At 56.7% G+C, this 20,264-nt stretch overlaps 1 protein-coding gene and 1 pseudogene across 1 annotated transcript in view; both read right to left on the reverse strand.

Annotated features, from left to right (window-relative positions):
* Positions 1-8,995: 8,995 nt before the first annotated feature.
* Positions 8,996-12,611, reverse strand: LOC113618262 (oxysterol-binding protein-related protein 9 pseudogene; annotated as a pseudogene).
* A 6,820-nt stretch (positions 12,612-19,431) lies between these two features.
* The window catches only part of MINDY4 (MINDY lysine 48 deubiquitinase 4), a 102,856-nt gene continuing 102,023 nt past the window's right edge, over positions 19,432-20,264 (reverse strand). The window contains exons 16-17 of the mRNA XM_027102265.1: positions 20,082-20,262; positions 19,432-19,508 (exon numbers count right to left, since the gene is read on the reverse strand). Coding sequence (XP_026958066.1) covers positions 19,432-19,508; positions 20,082-20,262 — 258 coding nt within the window. The remainder of the gene's footprint in view (positions 19,509-20,081; positions 20,263-20,264) is intronic.

The following is a 20,264-nucleotide window of genomic DNA, read 5'->3' on the forward strand; positions in this document are numbered from 1 at the left end:
CCTGGGTCAGCGCCATGGTCAATGCCCATAGGAGACCATTCTTCCACCACCTAGTGGCTAAGACACTAGCTGGCTCAAGGGCCCCTGACAACAGAGGGAAACCCGGGGTTCTGATGCTTCACCATGCAGCCCTGAGTGTTCAGGGGAGGGCAGCTAAGGCCCAGGCCTGAGCCTCAGGAAGGGGTGAGGTGGATATGTGGGCAGCGGAAGAGCCGCACCTCTTCCCAATAATCAGGAGAGGCTTCCTGGAGGAGGGGACATGGCAGACAAATCTGTTTATGTAAAGGAAGAGAAGTGGTCTGGGGAGAGGAAAGTCCAAGCAGAAGGGGAGATGGGATGGGGTGGGCTTCCAGCCACGGCAGAGGTGGAGAGGTTCCCCACTGTCCCCTCTCTACACTGCTGGCTCAGACCCTCAGAGAGGGGCTGGTGGAGGTAGGATGGCGTAGCCCCCACCCACCCACCTCATGCCCGGGACATCCTGCGTGAGTCTATCTTCTCCTCACAGCCTGAATCTCTGCTTCCTGTCCAGGTTGGTGCAGAGGGAGAGGCGTGGGCCCTGCCTGCTCAGGGAGCACCCATGCTGCGGGTGGAGAGGCTCTGCCCTCAGAGAGCTCCAGACCAGTGCGGGCGGGAGCTGGGGCTGAGCGAGGAGCTCGGACAGTTAGGCCTCTGAACATGACGGTGGGTACAGCCACAGACAGGACCCAGGGGGAGAGAGGCTTGGTCAGCCTTGTCCCAGGAGGCCTTGGGAAGTCACTGCCCCCTCCCGAGGCCCTTCACCTGTAAACGGGGATGTTCCTACGAAAGGCCAACCCGAGCTGTCATCTCGGCCTGAAGGGGGGGTCAGGTAGAGCACAGTGGGGTCACCTGGGGACTGGGTCCCCAGTGTTCCCCACTTGCTCTTCCCAGGGTGACACAGGACACACCCTCTCTTCCCAGCCTCCTTTGTGATGAAAGGGACGTGTAGGACCCTGATGACTTCCCAGAAAAGGAAATGGAAAACCTTTAGATAAATAAAGCCAGAGTCTGTCTGCGTTAGCAGGGGTTGGGGCAAGAGGATGTGGGGTTTGCCGGAGACGCTGGAGCTGGACGGCTGCTCCTGCCTTGGCCAGCCGGGCTTCCTTCTGGTCTGGGCCAAAACGGGGGCTCTGAACCATCCTTCCCTCCAGTTTGCTCCAGGGGAGAAGTCTGGAGCCTGAATTGAAGGAAAGGCTGGGCTCCCACACAATCGCTTGCCGGTGTAGAAACCAGGACACTTGCAGATGTTTCCAGAGCCCCCAGAATTTCAGGCCTGGGCTGGCGACTGGGGAGGAAGTAAGGGAAGATAGGAGAGGAGGGGTTCCAGGAAGCCCCACCCTCTCTTCCTCCCTGCTTAACCTTCCAGGAAGCAGGAGAGCAAATAGGAAGGCTTGGCACCTGCCATCAGTCTGCCTGGGGCCCTGGCCAAGTGCGTTGGTGCCCTGAGACTCAGTTTTCTCACCTGGAAGTGGGAGGTTTGAGGGACATGATCAGGTGCTGCCCACGGTGCCTGCCACTGGAGCCCTCGACTCAGGAGTGGTCCCTGCTGAGAGTGTGGGCCCAGCTGCCTAGGGCCACATCACCCAGCTGCCTCATTTCACAAACAGGGGACCAAAGCCTAGAGTGGGGAGGGAGGGCCTTACGGGGGCAACCAGAGAGGAAGACATTTCTCCATCTAACTCAGGAGCAGCTATGGGGCCTGGTAAGAGCTGGGGAAAGGAGAGGAGGGACAGCCACTTGGGGGTGGGTTTGGAAAGGTAGGGGGAGAGGGACTGACCTCCAGCGGTCAGTGGACAGGCTAAGGTCCAGTGGGCCTCGAGTCAGACCCACCCCAAATCCCGTGGCCTCCCATCCAGCTCCCAGTCAAAGAGCCAGCATCTCCTGGGCCCAGACTGGGTGCTAGGCCCTGTTCCAAGCATTGTACACTTACTCCTCACACCAACCTTCAGAGGCACGGGGTATGATTATTCCCATTTTACAGGTAGGGAATCTGGGGTTCAGACAAGTTTTAATTTTGTCTGCTTGTTTTGTGACTTAGGTGACGCAACTGAGACGTTGGAGCTAAGATCTAAACCCAAATAGTCAAGCTGTCCAGGCCCCTTTCTCACAGCTCACACCTCATGGTGGGTGCAGCAAGGATCCCCCAAACCTGGAGAGAGAACAGTAGGGGCATAGACTTGGGCCTTCCGACCTACAGGTCCAGGAGAGCCAGGGCCCCGACAGCAGCAGATGTGGAGGAAGCATGAACCTGGGACCAGGGACTGGGAGCTCTCTTTGCCTTCCTGTCTGAGAAATTCCTGGTCCTCAAGAGATGAGGAGTTTCCAGAAAATCCACCGACACCCCAGATGGCCAGAGCTGGGGCTTTCAGACTCTGAGAACACAAATGGGGCCCCGAGGCACCCCATGGCAGAAGCCCTCCCCAAGGCCACCGAGGGGCTGAGAACCATCTTGCCAGACTGGCTGTCTTCCATGTGCACTTGGAGGTGGCCAGGCCCAAGGGAGCCAGCTCGTCCCAAGGTCACCAACAGTTTTATAAACAATGGGCAGTGGGTCTAGCCGTGGCTGGGGCCAGAACAAAGGCTCGGGCACTTCCTCACATTGAGGCCCCCTCCTTCACGGTTTGCCAAGGCAGGAGACTGAGGAAGCCTTCATCAGGAGCTAGGGATGTTTTGCAAAGACTGTTCCCGGGAGAGCTGCAGCCGCCACTGACGACGGGGGAGCACACAGAGAGAATGGTTCCTCAGGGCCGAGATCTGCCTTCCAGGAAGCAGGGGAGAGAGGGGCCTTGACTCCAGGCCCACGGGGTCCCACCTTGCTCCCCAGGCTGAATCACTAAAACACAGGGCATCGCCCACCTACTCCTCCTCTCCATGGCCCTAGCTCGGAAGTTGGCATCTTTTCTCTGAGCCGCCCTCCACACTGTTGCAGTCTGAGTCTTCTAAAACAGCCCTGCTCTGAAAGCCCCCATGGCTCCCCAGGGCTCACAGAGGCAGCTCAATCTCCTTTGCTTGACATGCAAAGCCCTTCGGGATCCAGCCCTAATATGCTCCATCTTCCTGGCACCCCAGACTCCCCAGGCCCCTTCCCCTGGCAGCTCTGTCCCCGCCCATCCCGCCTGGAGTGCCTCTGCCCCTCCTGCTTCCCTACCCTCCTTCAGGGTCAGGGTTCAATCCTCCCTCTCCAAGAAGCCTGCCTAACTGCTCCCATCCATACAAGTTCCCTCCTCTGAGCCCTATGTCCCCAGTAAAATCCAAGAAGGATCTGAGCCCAGGAGTTCGGAGAACAGGGTGCCAGGAGATCGATCAATAATGGAACAATCCTTCCTTAGACTAAGGTCCCCACACACAGCGCAGTCTGTTGACACAATTGTCCTCATGTAATTATTAATAGCACCCCCTCAGTTTCGGCCCCTGTGCTAGGGCAGGGGAGGGGTGGGGCAGAGGGGGCAGGGCCCAGTGTCCCCAGTGCTCTGAGAGTGCCTACCCTGGGTGGCCCAGCAGGGCACACGGAGATGGGGGAGGGGAGGTTGGCGCTTATCCCCCAGGGCTCCACTCCACAGGGAGGTGGACTTTGCTGAGCCCCGCAGATGTCAGCAGGCCTTAAAACAGAACTTGCGAGATAAGCACCCAGGATCACCCTTATCAGAGGCCACAGGAAAGGCGCCAGGTTTAATCTCAAAACCACAGCCAACTCGACGGTTTAGAGACCTCAGGCAGCACCTCCCCAGTCAGACACCCAGTGACTGGGGCTTTACGCCCGGAGGTGGGGCAGGGGGTGAAGGGAGGAGGCAGATGTAGGCCTGAAGGGGCTTCTTCAAAGAGGGGAATGAACCTTGAGTTTCATCTCCCCATGATGGGACTGGTACCGGTTGGTGGCAGGGACGAGGGAGAGAGGGAAGACCAGGTGGCCCCTGCCACACACACACACACACACACACACACACACACACACACACACACACAGTAAAGGGGGAAACCGGTAGCTGTGTGACCGGCACCCACTCACTGGGAGCTGGGCTTGTGAGAGAGGAGCTGATCAAGGGCACTCAGCCAGGTAATCTAGGAGGGCTTCCTAGAGGAGGGCCCTTAGAGACAGACCTTGAGGGATAGGTAGTATTTGACAGATGGACACGAGGAGCTGGAGGGCAGGGACCCAGGTGCAGCAAAGAGCACCTGTGAAGGCCTCGGGCAGTGAGGGGCTCACCAGGGAAGCAGCTGCTATGGTCTGGAGTGGGGAGTGCATGGAGCTGGAGAAGGGAGAGGCGGAGACGGGATTAGAGGCGGATTAGAATCATCCCCCCACCGTACAGCCTCCCCATCAGCTGTATTCCCTTCCATCCAAAGACCACGCTGGTGGTCTGGTCTCCAAGAGACCCCCGTGAAGGAGAAACGTCCTAGGAGGGCTCTTAACTACAGACTGCTATCTGGTCAGTTTCCCCATCTGTAAAGAGAGGGCTTTCAGTGACTTCCTGGGGAACAGGATGTGGGAATGTGGGCCGGACAGTGGGACGAAGCACCACGGCACTGAAGTGGCCTGGAAGGAGGGGCGGGAAGGCAGACCGAGCGCCCAGCCAGGGGGTACTGCTGCCTGTGTCATGCAGAGCGGGTCTGCCGGAGCAGCAGCGTGTGGACGCTGGAGGGGCACGCCACAAACCCAGGGCAGCCTGCCTGCCACCCGCCCCCCCACCGCCAGCCCACCCCTCGTCCTGCATTAAGCCATCCCCATTATCGCAAATGCCTGGCATTTTTGCCTGGTAATTCCAGCTCCCACAGCCCCGTGAGGATTAGGGCGTGATTAGGGAGTGAGGAGGACTCTGGTGGGTGGAGAGAAATACCTGCAAAAGGACACAGCAGCCTCCTTGCCTCCTGCAAGGGTCAGGATCCCGAAAGGAATCAGCGGCCAGTGAGGATGGTCCATGGGGCCTCTGGTAGCAAACGTCATCAGCACGCGTTGTCTCCATCCCCTCCTTGCCTCTCCACTAGTCCTGTCCTCCCTGGGAGCACCACAGTAGCCCCTCGATGTGCCCCCTGCCTCTGCTGCACACCCACTCCCCTGCCCAGGAGAGAGGTCTGAAGGAAAGCTCTGAGCAGTCCTTGTCTCCGGAGAAAATGTCCCAGCCTCAGGGCCCACCGTCTAAGTCCTGCCTCCTGTCCTAACCCTCCCACTCTCGGGTCGCCCCCGATGAGACAAAAAGACTTCCTGGACTTTGATGGTCTCTTGGCTCTCACCGTTCCTTTCAGCTGGAATGAACTTCCATCCAATTCTCCACTGTCGAAACCCTTCAATGTCCAGGTTAGACGCTGCACCGTGGAGTCCCCTCTAGCCCACGCTGGAAATATTCAGAGCGAACACTTACCAAGACCTTGTGATGTGCAGGCCCTATTCCCCGTGCTCACACTGTGTGGACTCACCTCATCCTCATTACGGACTTATTGCGGGGGAGGAAGTGGGGGATTTCATTTTGCCGATGAGGAAACTGAGGTCCAGAGAGCTTATGTCACGTGCTCACGGCTACACAGGCAGGAAGTGGTGAGTCGGGACTAAACTCAGGCCCTCTGGTCCCGACGCAGCTTCTTCCCTTGTGTCTATACGGCACTCCTCCTGCTTGTTCCTTCGGTACCTCTTCATCATGGGGAAGACTTCTGAGTTTCCAAACTGTCACCCCACAAAATCGCAAGCTCCAGGGCAGAGCTCCCAAGACTTGCCCCTCACCGCTCCCGGCCCTCCCAGAAGCCTGGGCCCACTGCTGCCCCCTCTTCCACCAGCAGTGCCTCTGATGGGTTAGGCCCCAGCCCCGGCCCCTGACTTCCCTGCCGGCTCAGACACAGAGACCCTGGGGAGCAGTCAGGTGGAATCTGGACGCAACCCTACCTTAGGATTTCCCCAAATGCCCCTCCGAGCCCTGTCCCAGCTCTGGCCCCCAGGGCATTCTCGCAGCTCTACTGGAAACTCTTCTTCTTACCTGTGCTGCAACCATGAGGAACTTACAGAGAAGGGTGGAAATGGTCCTGCCGAGGTTGGCGCACCCATCACGCCCTCTAGCCACACGAGAAGGTGAGGAAGCGCTGGGCTGGCAGTGGAAGAGGCCAGCAGCTGGTGAGGGCTTCCCTGGAGAGAGGCATCCGTGTGCTGGGATCCCCGTCCCCACTGCCTCCTAGAGGAGCATCTCCTCTCCTTAAGCCAAGCGAGGGAGGCTTCAAGAAAACTCCTCGAAAGCCTGCCATGTGTGCCCTGCAGTGTGGGCCGATCCCTGACGCCCACCTGGGGACGAGGGCATGTCACTGCTCCCAGGTGGCTGGGCAGACAGGCGGCCTGAGCTGGGAAGGTCTGACTTCCAGAATTGGGGAGGCAAAGACGTGTCGGTGCTTTGCTTGGTTCAAATGTGGATCCTGTGGAAGGAAGACCCCCGTCTTTTTAAAAGGGGAAGAGAGAGGTTGACTCCACCGGAAGCTGGATGGGGGCAGGTGCTGGAAGCCCCCATGAGCACCAGCTTGAGGACGAGTCACCTGACTCAGGAGAGAGCCCTATGGGTGGGAGGTCCCCCACAAGAACAGGGGGAGGAGGATCTTTCCAGTGACGAGAGTGGAGTTAGGTGTTTGCCATCAGCAACTTCCGTTCACACCGCCGGAAGGGCAGTGGAATTGGCTTCCTCTCTCATCCAGAGACAAAGAAATGAACCATCTAGAGAAAGAAAATCCACGGGGAAATACAGACGTCCTCGGTCTCCAAGGGGGATTGGTTCCAGGAGGCACCAAGGATACCAAATTCCGAGGATGCTCAAATCCCATCGTTAGGCCCTCAGTATCCGCCGATGCAGAACCCACGGATACAGGGAGCCAACGGCAATAAGAAAGAATAAAGATGCTTCCTGCTCACATCCCACTGAGGTCTGCGTGTTCAAGAAACCGGCTCCCCCGTGCATGAGGCGGCCAGAGAGAGACAACAGTCAAGCCCAGGGTCAGCCTTTGAGAGGCCACTCGACCCTAGGATATGGTTCTTAACCTTCTGGGGGAAAAGAGAGGGGTGTTGTTCCAAGATCAAGGCCATGAGGTAGGCTGTAGACTCTCTCCCCAGAAAATTACACAACTGTACACGTACACAAAGATCTTAATTTAATTTGGTGGTGGGGTGGGGCGGGGCGGGGCGGGGCGGGCTATGGGCCCTCTGAAGACCACCCACAGTCTCCTTAGAAAACCACGCAGCCCAGGAGCACCACGTGTGGGCAAGCAGGGCCTGCATCTCATTCTGGCAGGTTTGGCAGCGGTACCGTGGGCTCATTCTGACTTGTGGACCTGGGAGAGGGCGGTGCTGGGCTTCGCTCATCTTCCTTTCTATGTCTTGGCTTCTAGAACAGTGCTTTGTAATTTGTTGCAACTGGTCTTCCCAAGCAACGCTGGGAATATTTTGATTTCTCCAGCTCCGCCCATGGCACCCTGGTCAGGAGGTTAAGTGTTTTATTGAAAAGACACACTTTTCCTTCCCAGGCTGATAAACAAGGCCACTGCAGGGAAACCGACTTCCTCCACCCGGTCGCTCAGCTGGAGAGGCCCGATCCTGGCCAAGGAAAACAAACGCATAAACATTTCAGGGACATATAGGAAGCGTTTCTGCTGGACGCCTGCTGTGAATGGCCACTGGAGTTCACGCAGCGAACTCCACGGGGGCCCGGACAAAGCGCTCTCTGCCAGCTCTTCCCTGCCGCTCCCCAAAGACCCACAGTCCGGCCACTGCTCTTCTCACCCAGCTCACAAGAGCACAAAACAGGCTCTTTAGTTGTCACCACCAAATACCAGCTTTGCCCCCTCCATGCCTGGCCCTTAAAGAGGAGGAGGTCTCCCTTTAGCCAGCATTGCCGGGGAGAACGGCCCCCGAGCTGCTTGTGTCCCGAGCCCAAGGGGGTGCACGGAGGCTGGGGACTGGCTGCCGTGCAGTGTCTACGATTCTCCCTGGGTCAGGGCACATGAGGGAGGAGTGCGTGCCCAGGTCGCCACGTGTAAACACCCACCTCTGCGGGCCCCACTCAGAGTCCCAGCCAAGCACCCACGGGGCGCAGCAGGGTGGGCCCTGCACGTGGCTCCACCATGATGTGACTCCCATGTGGACAGACAGGTGACAGAGGCTCCTGGAGGCCGTGCCCTCCCACTGGGCGCCCTCGCTCAGTCCACCGCTGGGAGCCACTGCAGAGGGGCCTCAGCTTCTGTTTTTGACAAAACTCTCTCTCTGGTCTTTCTTCTTCACCTGCCTCCCATTGTGTTTCTATACTCGCTCGTATTCCTTTTTGGAATCCATTGGATATAAATTGTTGGAACGAAGGAGGCCCCGAGTACGATTTTCCCTTCACAAGTGATTATGGAGTTCTCCCCCTTCCCACCTATCCTACCTTCAGTCTGGAATGCGAGGGTCTCCACAGGCTCTGCCCATGGGAGCAGCTCAGCCAGTTCTCTCCGCACACGCCCCGCTGCAGCCACACGGGGGCCCACACTCAGTCCCTCTTCTCCTCCTCACCTCGTTGCTCTCCCTGGCCAGGAGGTCCCTCCCTGAAAGGTTCTTTTCCCCGTATCTGCTTGGCCAGGTGTAGCCTGCCCTCCAGGTCCACGCGCCCGTCCTCATGGGGCCTCGCAGAGATCCAGGTCCACGCGCCCGTCCTCATGGGGCCTCGCAGAGATCCAGGTCGGCCCCGAGACGGGCTCCCAGGGAGCCTGAGTGTCTCCAGGTTGGCCCAGCCTTCGCAGCCTGGTGTCTGAGACCTGGGGCTGACCCACAGAAGCCAGGCCAAACCAGAAGCCCAGCCAGGGACACCAGTGGGCCAGAGGGCATGGTTGGCCTGCAGAGACCCTCGTGAGGTGACGACTTAGCCCACAGGTCTCCGGGGCTCTGGGGCCCCTCCACCCATCACCATCCCCGCCCCAGCCATGAGCCGGCCAGACCTCATGCTTCCTTTGCGGCAACAGAACAAATGAGGTTCGGCCCTCAGCATGGGTTTGACTCCTGTTTTATAGAAAGCCAACCATCAGAAATAACGAGTGGCCAGGGTCCCGGGCCGACCATATCAGAGGCTTGGCGAGGGGCCGGCCCCGCAGGGAGCGAGGGAGGGATGCAGAGAAAAGGCAGCAGAGGCCCCACCAGCCTCCTTCCAGGCCTTGGCAGTCACCGCTCAGCTGGGAGGGGCTGCACAGCAGCACTCTGGGTCCACAGCACAGTCCTGGGCAGGCCCTTCATGGAAGAGGCAGGGAGGTTCCGGACGATTCTGCAGCAGTGCTGGCCCAGGTGCTGGCCCAGACTTGTCCCTGAGGCCCAGGGCTCAGCCGTCACCCCCAGTGATGTGTGCTGGAGCCATGGGGCTCACCCACATGGAGGGTCACAGGATGGGGTCTGAGCCGTTCCAGTTCACCGATGCCCCCTTCCACCTAAGAGCAGAGGAACAGAGAAAGAGTTAGAGCTGCAGGGGCCCACACAGGAGCCAGCTCTTGTCCTCACTCACCGGAATTCCACTCTCCGGGCCTTCAAGGATTTCAGGTTCCAACATGCCCACCTCACCCCTCCACACTCACAGACAGGCCTACACACCAGGCCCCTACAAAACAAATGCACCTAAACCCCTCAAATGAGGTGCGCGGTCTACACGCATCTGAATCCAGCCACTTTCCAGGGGTGCCTGATGGTGGCGCTTTTAAAGGCACATGGGGAGACCTAGATATGGAGACATCCTGGAGGGTTCAAGGCACGGAAGGAGGTCCAGCTGCTGGAGCCCAGAAAGGTAGGCATAGGGCATAGGGAGCCAGCGGGAATGGTACCACACAGGACCCAGGAGGCCTTGCAAGGATTCTGGGCTTTGCTCTAAGAACCGCTAGTGAAGGGCTGTGAGCGGTTCAGTAAGGCACTTATTTGCCTTTTTTAAAAATTTATGAAGGCTTAAGAAGCACTGAGTATAATTAAACTGGAGTCCAGGGTTAGACACGATTTAATAATAGTCCAATTCCAAAATTAAAGTTATTACAGGTGAGACCAGCAGCACTTGATTTTAATACATGGAACTAGTTTTCTAAAAACAACTCAGAGGAATCATTTATAGCAGATGGAATATTTCTGAAAAATCTGGCATTAGGCGTATTATACATAGACGTACATCCTAAGATTATACAAACTAGGAAACAGCTGTTGCACGCCTCAACAGCAGTACTGGAGCACGGACTTTGAGACTGGGGTTTAGAAACGCTTCCCAGGGTGTGGGGTTTGGGGAGGGAGCAGACATTTTCAAAACCTGAAGTTTTTCTGCAGGACTGAAGTCAAAATTGTAACTGCCACAGCGGAGGAAAACAGAGATGCCTTCACTTTACTTGTACACCTGCGCTGGCAAGTCCAGTACAGGCAGACCTCATGTTATTGGGCTCCACTTTATCGCTCTTCACAGATACTGTGGTTTTGTTTTAATACAAATTGAAGGTTGTGGCAACCCTGTGTCCAGCAAGTCTATGGATGCCATTTTCCCAACAGCATTTGTTCTCTCTGTGTCTCTTGTGTCCCATGTGAGTAATTCTCGAAGCAGTTCAAACTTTTCCATTATTATTAAATTTGTTATGGTGATCTGTGATCAGTGATCTTTGATGTTATTATCGCAGACAGAATACAACTCACTGAAGGTTCAGATGACAGCATTTTTAGCAATAAAGTATTTTCTAATTAAGACGTGTACATTGCTTTTTAGACATAATGCTACTGCATGCTTGACAGACTACAGGATAGGGTAAACATAACTCTCACATGCATTGGGAAACCAAAAATTTGTATGACTCGCTTTACTGCACTGGTCTGGAACGAACCCACAATATCTCTGAGGTCTGCCTGTATCCCTGAGATTGGACCTGCTGCAAGAAGGGAGTGAACAGGTTCTCCCAAGGTAAGGCTGTTGCGTTTCCCAATCTAATGCTTAGAAGCATCATGAAGTTTCAGTAGTGGTTCACCAAAAAGCCAACGCTCTCCATCTTCGTGAATAACCTAGACCCCCACTGAACTTCTCTCTATTCCTTCCTCAGGCTTCTGCTCTTTGTCTTTCTTCTCGCTTGTGCCTTGCTTCAATGGCCGCGTCAACGTCTCTGATGTTTAGGTCGAGAGAGACAGCCTTGCAGAGGTAGTGGGATTCATACTCTGTTCTGTTCTTCCAACCTACTTTCCTCCTGATTACCAGCAACTTCTTGGTCTCTGTAAAGACTGTATGACCCCCTGTTGAGTATTTTGCATATTTTACACCATTCCATTTCCCTTCAAGTGAGCAGAATGATCTGTCATTTGGAGAAGAAAAAAATCTTAGTGGTAATTCTGTGCAGGAGTAGCATGGGAGACGATATTTGCATATAGCTCGTTTTGGAACAACTGATATGTGCATTCTCTTCCTAGCTCCACCCACGGCGCTGTAAGGACAAGCCTTCCATAACCACTGGGGAATGTGAGAATGTTAACAGTTGTCATAGTCTAGACACAAGGCACAGCCCTGCCCTATGTTGTGCACACCAGTCAACATCCCAAGAAACTTTCATCTGGTCCATGTATGAATGCTGGATCGCATCTTCTCATTAAAACACTCAGCAAAAAAGGCTGAGATGGGTGGATGATGGAAAAGTTGCTCAGCCACGAATGTTAAACTGTTTCAAGAAACTAGTGCCTCTAAAACTAGCTCTCTGTTCTCTCCAGTGTCATTTGGCGGTGCCTCATGAGGCTGCAAGGTCTCACCCAAAATGCAGTCGTGTGGCTTTCTGGCAACGGATCCTTTGCTTCCTGCATGAAAGCCTGAGAGCTACCATTTGACCACCTGAACCATTTGGTCCCTGGGATCCTTCTGGTCACAGATACTCAGAGGCAGGTCTGGATGTGCAAAAAGTTTGCATATATTTCTAGAAGAGGGCTTCTCTCAAGAGTAATTGTTGGGAGAACTACCTTAGTAAGATCCATTCCAAGCCTAACCTGTGATAAGAAATGTGTGACCACTTCTCGTGCTCATCCAGGGACCTGCCTCTGCTTTATCGTCAGTCATATCACGTGTGTCGACATGGGCAGCGTCACTTGTTCCATTGGATGTGGAAGAATTAAGTGGTTCTTTGGAACCTGGGTGCTTTAGACTGTTTCCTGTGTGTGTCAGCACTGAGGCAGATCTAGAGGAATCTATCAGACGCTTTGGGGTTGAGCCACTTTGATGGAATCCATCAGCATCACGGCATTCCTCACTGCTCGAAGGAGAGACACTGGGATGGTAGGTATCTGGAGACAACTTGGCAACCCTGGGAGAAGTCAGGCTGCTCCTTGGTGAGCGCCCACTGCCTGCACCGCTGCTCCTTGGTGAGCGCCCACTGCCTGCACCGCTGCTCCTTGGTGAGCGCCCACTGCCTGCACCGCTGCTCCTTGGTGAGTGCCCACTGCCTGCACTTTTGGTGCTGGACCCTAATGATGTCTCAGGGTAGCCAATATAGGTTCGGCTGGTGGGGAAGACACATGCAGCTCTGAGTTGCACAACTGAGCAGGTTCGGGAGGTCAGGCGAGCTGGGAAGGCACTGAGATAACCACAGGTTCCAAGGGAGTAGGTGGACCTACAGCACCTACTGGGTTAACAGCACTTTAGCAACCTGCAGCAACATAAGACAAAGCCTTAGTGATTCCACCGTGCAACCCGAGGTTTTCAGTTCTCTTGCTCTGTTCATCGTTGTTGCAGTTTTGAAACACATCATTGAAAAGCTTTTACAGTAAGTCCCCTACATACGAACCTTCAAGTTGCGAACTTTCAAAGATGCAAATGTGCGTTCCATCCACGTCAGGCATGAATGCAGTTGCAGCTCGCCCTCCGTCTCCTGTTGCTGACGATCCTTCAGCTCTACCATCTCCCACCTCCTCTCCCTCCTCCAGTCAGTAACTCGTCTTGCCTGTTCACTCGACGCCAGCCCCTGTGTGCCAGCTGTTGTACTGTACTACTGTACTTTTCAAGGTACTGTACTATAAGATTTAAAATGTTTTATTTTTGTATTTTTTTGTTTTTTATGTATTATTTGTATGAAAAGTATTATAAACCTATTACAGTACAGTACTATATAGTCGACTGTGTTAGTTGGGTACCTAGGCTAACTTTGCTGGACTTAACGAATGAGCTCTTGGAATGGAACTCGTTCGTATGTAGGGGACTTACTGTCCTGTTAAGATTTGTAGAGGAGTATCAGCCTCTGTAAGTTTCCTATCAAAATATTAGACACTAGGGACACATCCTGAATCCAGACATCCAGGGGTGGCAGATGGAAGGAAGAGAGGGGAGTAACATTCCCACCCACAGCCTGGCTCCAGACAGGCACCAGGGACGCAGGTTTGCAAAGACCAAACTACTGCCCAGACCAGTTTGGATTCTTGCCCCCGGTCATGGAGAGAAGAAGGGGGAAGAGTCAGAAATAGACCAGACTTCCTGTATCCCTATAAGATCCGCCCTCAGCCTGGCCCCCAAGGCCCTTCCCTTATCGTTCTCCTCTGCCCATACTGACAGGCAGACAGAAGTTCCTCCTGTGAGCCCCCAATGTGACAAAATTGGGTTTGGCTTCAGTGCAGGGGTGAGCCATATTCATCTGCTGCTAGACGCCCCGGTCACACCAACAGCCACCGAGTCCTAAGGTCAGGCTGGGAGGTTTATGCCACCTGCGAGGCTTTTCACAGAGGTAACTAACCTACCCGATCCTGGACTACAGGTGCTGAGACAGGGAGAGTATTAGAAACACAGAAAGAAGCAGTTCACAGCTACAAGAGGAAACCGAAGCAGAGACGTTCTGAAAGGGCTGAAATGCTGGGGTACTGTGCTTATTTAGGGGATGAATGTTCCCCCATAGGAACGGTTCTGAAAGTCTATGGATCGGTTACAAGGGTGAAAAAGAAGAACTCTGCATATGCAGTTAGGGGCTGACAGAGAAAGGGGAGGGGTGGAATGGACCGGTTTCTGAGTGCAGAGGCGCCGTCAAGGCTCACTCAGCTATGCTGACGTAGAGGAGGCTGAGGGTGTGAGAGTTTACAGCAGCGTTCCTCAACCTGGGCGCAGCGGGCATTGTGGTCGGGATAATTCTGTTGGGGGTGGAGAGGAGGGTTGTCTTATGCATTGTAGGACATCTGGCACCCTCCCGCAAACTAGTGACAACCAAAAATGCCCCCGGTTGAGGACCACTGGCTTCGGGGTTGAGCTCAGCGAAGATGCCGTGGTCCCAAGAGCTGAGGTCAGCTCAGCGTCATGGGCAGGCCCATCTCTTGCCCACGACTGAATCCCTTGCTTCCCCAGCAGCCGTCACTGCATCAGAGCAGCAGTTACCTGACTTCACAGATTTTCAACATGATGTCTTGCTGTATCAGCAAGGAGAAGAGGGCAGGCCTGGTTTTAAAGCCACCAGAGCTGACCAGCAGAAATACCCCCAAGCACTTCTCTTACTCACTTTGGATTTCCAGACAAGTACCCTGTGTGCAAGTGTCCTGTCCTGCGCGCCAGCTGCTGGCAGTCAGAGCAACTACAGAAGGAGCTCCAAGGCCGTCTCTCACCTGCGAACCTGGCCGGTTGCTGCGCCCTCCACCTGGAAGGACCATCCTCCCTCTCCACCCCTCCTCCTTCAGGGCCAGATCCAGGAGCCCTCCTTCCGGAAGTATCCTCCCTCAGCACTGCTGTCAGGCTCTCCCCGGCCATGCTGTCATGGGGTCTCCCTCTCCTGCTAGACTGTAAGCCCCTAAAGGGCAGAGCTGGTCTCACTTGCCTCCATCCCCTCAATGACCTCTAGCTCCGTGTTGGGCTCCCAGGGTTGCTGCTGAGGGAACACACCCCCTGTACACGCCCTGCCCCTCGTCAAGCCCAGGCACCAGAGGGAAAACCTGAGTCTTCATCACACTTCACTCTCCCTCCCCTTTGACCCCGGTGGTCACCGAGCCCTGTCCATGGCCCACCTCTGCTCTCTCGTCCCTTCCCCTCTGCCTCCTCCCATTCTTCCTCCTCCCCCCACTTGCCTGTGAGCCCCCTGAGGTCTCCAAAGGAGAGGGAATGCTTCTACATCTCCTCTCGACCTCATAGCAGCTCAGGGAAGGCATCGTTTTACCCAATCGACAGATGGGGAAACTGAGGTCCAGACAGAGCCAGCCCTTCCAGAGGTCGTGCCATGGCAGCACAGCCAGGACGCAGCTGGGGTCTCCAGACTCCTGCTGGGTGCTCGGCTCCGCACAGTGGCGTTGCACGTGCCAGGAACAAGGCGCACCAGGGGCGGCTGTGCGCGTGGGCTGCAGGCAGGGGACTCACAAGAGGGGGCTGGGCAGTGGGAGCACCCAGGAGCCCTCCCTCAATGGATGAGAGGCACTGTGAAGAGGGCATCTAGGAAGAAGGGTGTCAGCAGAGGCGTGAAGGCTGCAGCAGACTCCTCAGGTGGCCGGGCGCGCAGGTGAGGGAGGTAGGTGCTCAGTTCCAGCCCCTCAAAGGCACCGTTTCCAGCTGAAGTTACATTTTCAATTTTTTGTCTGAGCCTCCAAACAGAAACATCTGTCGCCCAGGCCCAGGCCCCGGTTATGAGTTCTTTCCTCTCTTCTCTGGCCTGTTGACAACCCTTTGATTTTCTCCCATTCTAGCGAGACCATAAATGAGTTTTTTTTTTTTTTTTTTTGCTGAGATGGTCAGAGAACAGAGGAGGGAGGAAGCTGGGGGACAGACACAAGCGAAGGTAACAGGAGCTTCTCTGAGGTCGAGGTGTGCATCACACCAGAGAGTGGAGACGGCACGGGGCCCGGGGATGGTTCAAATTAGGATGCTCTTCTCCAAAGGCAAAACTGGCAGTCCGGTCTTGTGCACTGTCACCGTGGCAACAAAGCCAGGCGGCGGGAAGTCACACTGCCTGCTCTGTGACCTTCCACTGGGCTGGGACAGCACCGGCCTAAGCCCCAGGCCCTGAACTGCTCTTGACTCGAGGTGTGGCCTGGCGTCAGACCTCCACTCCGGCGACCCCATCTGTAGAAGGAAGGGCCGTATCGGGCGGTGTCCAAGGGCCTTTCTGTGGATCCCAAGCAGGTGGCCAGGGATGCGGCGTGCTCCACGTGGGTTAGCGTGAATGTCAGAGGTTCTTACGGGGCAACAGAGGTGGTTTTGAGGGCAGGCGGCGCATCTCTCCCTGGATTAGAACAGAGTTGATTTTGAACTTGACTTCTATTTGACTGTGAACTCTGAGAGCAAGAAGCGCGTCTCATCCAGCTGCTTCTTCCATGGAGTCCAGTCCGGGGGTTCCATGAGGTTGAGGCGATGAGAGGGAAGCCCCGCCAGCCCGCAGGTGAGCCTATCCTGCCATGAGCGCTCGGCTGCCTTTCAGCGGGTGCCTGGACTAACTGGCCTTGGAAATGACCTGAGCTCGGGCCATACGCCCTTCCTGTCAAGGCAGCAGGACTTATCCCCCAAGAGGCAGGGCCCCAGCTTTAGCGGGTCTCTCTGACCTTGAAGGCTACTTTCCCAAGTTTCTCCCTTTGAGCTGTTTGAGAATCTGGGATGAAAACAATACGCAAAGCCTTTGTAATCCAAGCCCTCGGAACAGGATTCCAGGAGGCTGGGCCTGCTGTTTCCCATTACAGTGGGGTATGTTATCTGATGGGTACAGAGGGGGAAAAACCCTGCATTCCCACTATTCACTCACCACTCAGCTTTCCGGGAATGAGGCTGGGAAAAGTCTCACCGTGTTAACTGCCCAGATGGACCGAGCCATCAGGGTGGAGCAAGTGACGGGGGGAGTAGAACTGGTTTCAGCAAAGTCCATGCAGGGGATGCAGCACTCAGACCTGGGTGGGGGTGGGGGGCAGGGGGCAGCCAGCGGAGCCAGGAAGAAAGTACCCCGGGTCTGGTATGTTACAGCAGACCAGATGCTGGAGGGTCAGCACCTCACCTGACATCTGACTCTCACAGGCAGCCAGGGAGGGTGAGGCAGAGGTAGGTACTGCCCTCACCAGCCACCAGAACATCAGTTCTCACAGTGCCGTCCCAGGACAGCAGCACCAGGAGCCCCTGGGAACTCTTGAGAAATGCAGGTTCTCAGGCCTCCGCCCAGACCTACTGAGCCAGAAGGCCCCAGGGGTGGGACCCAGCAATCTGTGTCTTACCACACCCTCCAGTGGGGACGCCCGCTGAACCCTGATGACCATGCTCTAGCGAATCTTCCCAGTGGGTGGCCGTAGACAAATACAGACGTGCTGGACCATTGATCCCCTCAGCCATCAGGGGACTGGGCAGAGTCTGGGTCAACCAGAGTCCCCAAGCCAGTCGTCCCTAACCCTGTGTGTTGCCCCAGTACGATGATTTGCTATCTGTGCCGAGGAGTAGGAAACACTGCTGGAGGAGATGCCAAGGCTCAACCTTGCCCGAGCTCCTCCCACGACAGTGAGCAGGGACAGACAAGGGCAGGGTAGGGACTCCGCCTGGACCGCCTGCCCCAGGCCGAGGGCTCGCTCCCTGATGCGTGCAGCCTCTCCAGATCGTTTCACATGCCGTCATTTTGCTGGTTCATTTCATGGCACATGGCCCCGGGGACAGGGGTAGGTTCTGGGAGAAGGGACAGCTGACAGAAGAAGAAGAGGTGCTCCGGGCCCACGTTCACACTCAGATGTCTCTGGACTGAGCCCCCTGACAGACCAGAGCCCCAAGTCATTCTCAAGCACTTGCCAATTAGGGCTGAGCCCCTGGGAGGTGCCTGGTGAGACGAGTCCTGCAGCAGAAGCATTCTTGGGGAAAGAGAAGTTACTCCAGACGGGGGCAGGTGGAGAGGTCCGGGGCGGTGGGCCACCCCAGGGAGGGGCACAGAGACAGATGTAGGCCTTCAGCGACGGGTCCCAGGGGTCCGGAGAGGGGGTGGAGCCTGTGTCCAGGGTGCGGTCCAGAGCCCTGTTGGGCAGGTCCTCCTGCAGGAAGGATGCCCTGTGGCCTCCCACCCCGTCCTGCAGAAGGTGCCTAGGCTGGTGTCACCTCCTTCCCCCATGCAGCCCTTCTCTCATCACTCTGAATGAGTGGCCCTTTGTACATGAAAGGAAAGCGACCTGCATGTGCCTTTAATCCTCCCGATGAAAGAAACGCCGGCACGTGACCCCACAGGAATGCTCCGTCCCTGGCCCAGTGGGCAGGCGGGTGGACGGCAGAGCAGGTGGACGCGTGGGTGGGGCGTGATGAGGATGTCACGACGTCTCCTCCACGTCCCCTCCCTGGGGACACAGTCCCTGGGGACTGTGTATGTGGAGTCCTCTCTCTCTCTCTGGCTCCATTCAAGGGCTCACTTGCCCGTGGGTGGGCAGCGGCCCTAGACTCCAGGGGAGCCCCTTGGATCGCAGGCGGTCAGAGCCGCAGCGCCCCAGCCATGGCCTACGTCCTCCACCCCAAACCCCACCACTTCACAAACAGGAAAACAGAGGTTCCGCCCGAGGTCACAGCGAGTCAGGAGCGGCTGAGACAATGTCAACGAGAGCGGTTCTCCGTGCTTGGTAATGTCCTGGGTGCTCTTCACAACAGCCGTGTGAGCCAGGCACAGCCACTGCCCCCATTTTACAGATGACAAAGTGAGGTACAGACAGGAGAGGTCTGATGGCTCCCAGCCAGAAAGCAGCAAGGCCAGGATTCAAACGCCAGAATGCACGCTCACCACACTGGCAAGTTCTAATGCTGCCCCACTGGAATGCAGGTCTCCTCCCTGCCCCCAGGCCTGCCCAGTCCGCGGGGTGGGGTGGGGGGGCGGTTGCTGCCCCAGCCCTGGGGCCTGGTCAGAGAACTCCTATTCACCCACCTCCCCTGGCCTGAGCCTCAGCTTCCCTTAAAGACTGAGGGCTGGGTGAGACGAGCCAAGAATCCCCGCCGGCAACCCCCACTGCCTCTGGGGCACCTCCACTCAGTGTTCAGAGGGCCGCACCCGCACCCGCAGAAGGACCGGGGCTGCTCCTCCCGCGTGAGGGCCGCTGCTCCAGGAAGCCACCTCCGAGCACACCCTGGCCGCGCCGCGTCCTCCCGCCTTCCGACCCTGTCCACCGCCACCACCAGGTAACCTCGCTCGCTCTTCCTCCTGTGGAGCTAACAGCACTCGGCACACCTGGCAGCTGCTGCCCGGAACGAGGGGGGCTCTCGAGGCACCAGCTCACCTCCACCCCCTGCCACGGGGCATCTTAGGGAGCTACCTGAAGACACGGCACCTCGCAAATCACACACGTCTCCCTGGGCCATGGTGACCACAAAACGCCACATACAGACAAGCCCCAAGCACTGTGTCTTTGCAGTCTGCAGGGGTCCTACCGGCCCCTCACCACACCCCTCCTAGTTGGGACAATCCAGGAACCCAACCCCCTTCCTGCAGGCCACTCCCAACCACTGCTCCTCCCAGCCACTCAGGCAAGGCCCCAAAGCCACAGATGGGCCTGACTCACTTGGTTCTGATGCACAGCTCCAGGGGAGGGACGAGGTCGTTGTCTCTGTCCTCAGGGACGGTCTGGGTGGTGTCTGGGGAGCGGGGAGAGAGAGGCACACGCTCATCAGCCCGGGGCCCACATTCACCCCGAGGTCAGCACCAACAACCCTACTCCTGGGACCTGACTCTTCCGGTACCTGCCCCTCTTCTCTTCTTATTTGGACCCTCCCTGGTTCCTGCCCATCGGTTCTTACCTGGACACCATAGGTGTCCCTGCTCACTGGCCTCCCACCGCCAGTTTCCACCCCACCCTCCTGCCCCCTTTCAGCTACCAGAATAGTTCTTTCTAAAAACATGTCTTAGCCCACCACTCCCCTGCTCCAAAACCTTCCATGGCTCCCCACTGCCTGGAAAATAAAACCCAAACTTGTTGCCGTGATACTGTCTACTACGTAGTCTCAACCTCACCTTGTACCCTTAAGGACATCAGTTTCTCAAGGCCCAGCTCTGGCCCCCTCCTGCAGGAGGACCTGCGCGCACTCGCCCTCTGATCCCCCAGTCTGCATTGTTCTCTGACTGCCCTGACTGGGCGTGCTAAGGCCGGCATCCCTGACCGGTCTGAAGGCTCCCCGGGGACGGACAGGGCAGGCGGGGAGGCGGCGCACCGATGGTCAGCCGGATCTGCTCCTGCTGGGTGGCCAGGCCGTCGTAGTAGTACAGGTCAAAGAGCCTCTCGGCCCTCCAATCTTGCAGCAGCTCCAGCTGCAGGCTGAACAGGACGCTGAAGTGGCTCTCACTGCACACCACCCAGATGGGGAACCTCGGGGTCTTCAGGAAGCAGCCGACCT

This window comes from Aethalodelphis obliquidens, unplaced genomic scaffold (assembly GCF_003676395.1).
Source record: "Aethalodelphis obliquidens isolate GAN/ISIS:26980383/991018 unplaced genomic scaffold, ASM367639v1 scaffold5, whole genome shotgun sequence".
Classification (NCBI taxonomy): Eukaryota; Metazoa; Chordata; class Mammalia; order Artiodactyla; family Delphinidae; genus Aethalodelphis; species Aethalodelphis obliquidens.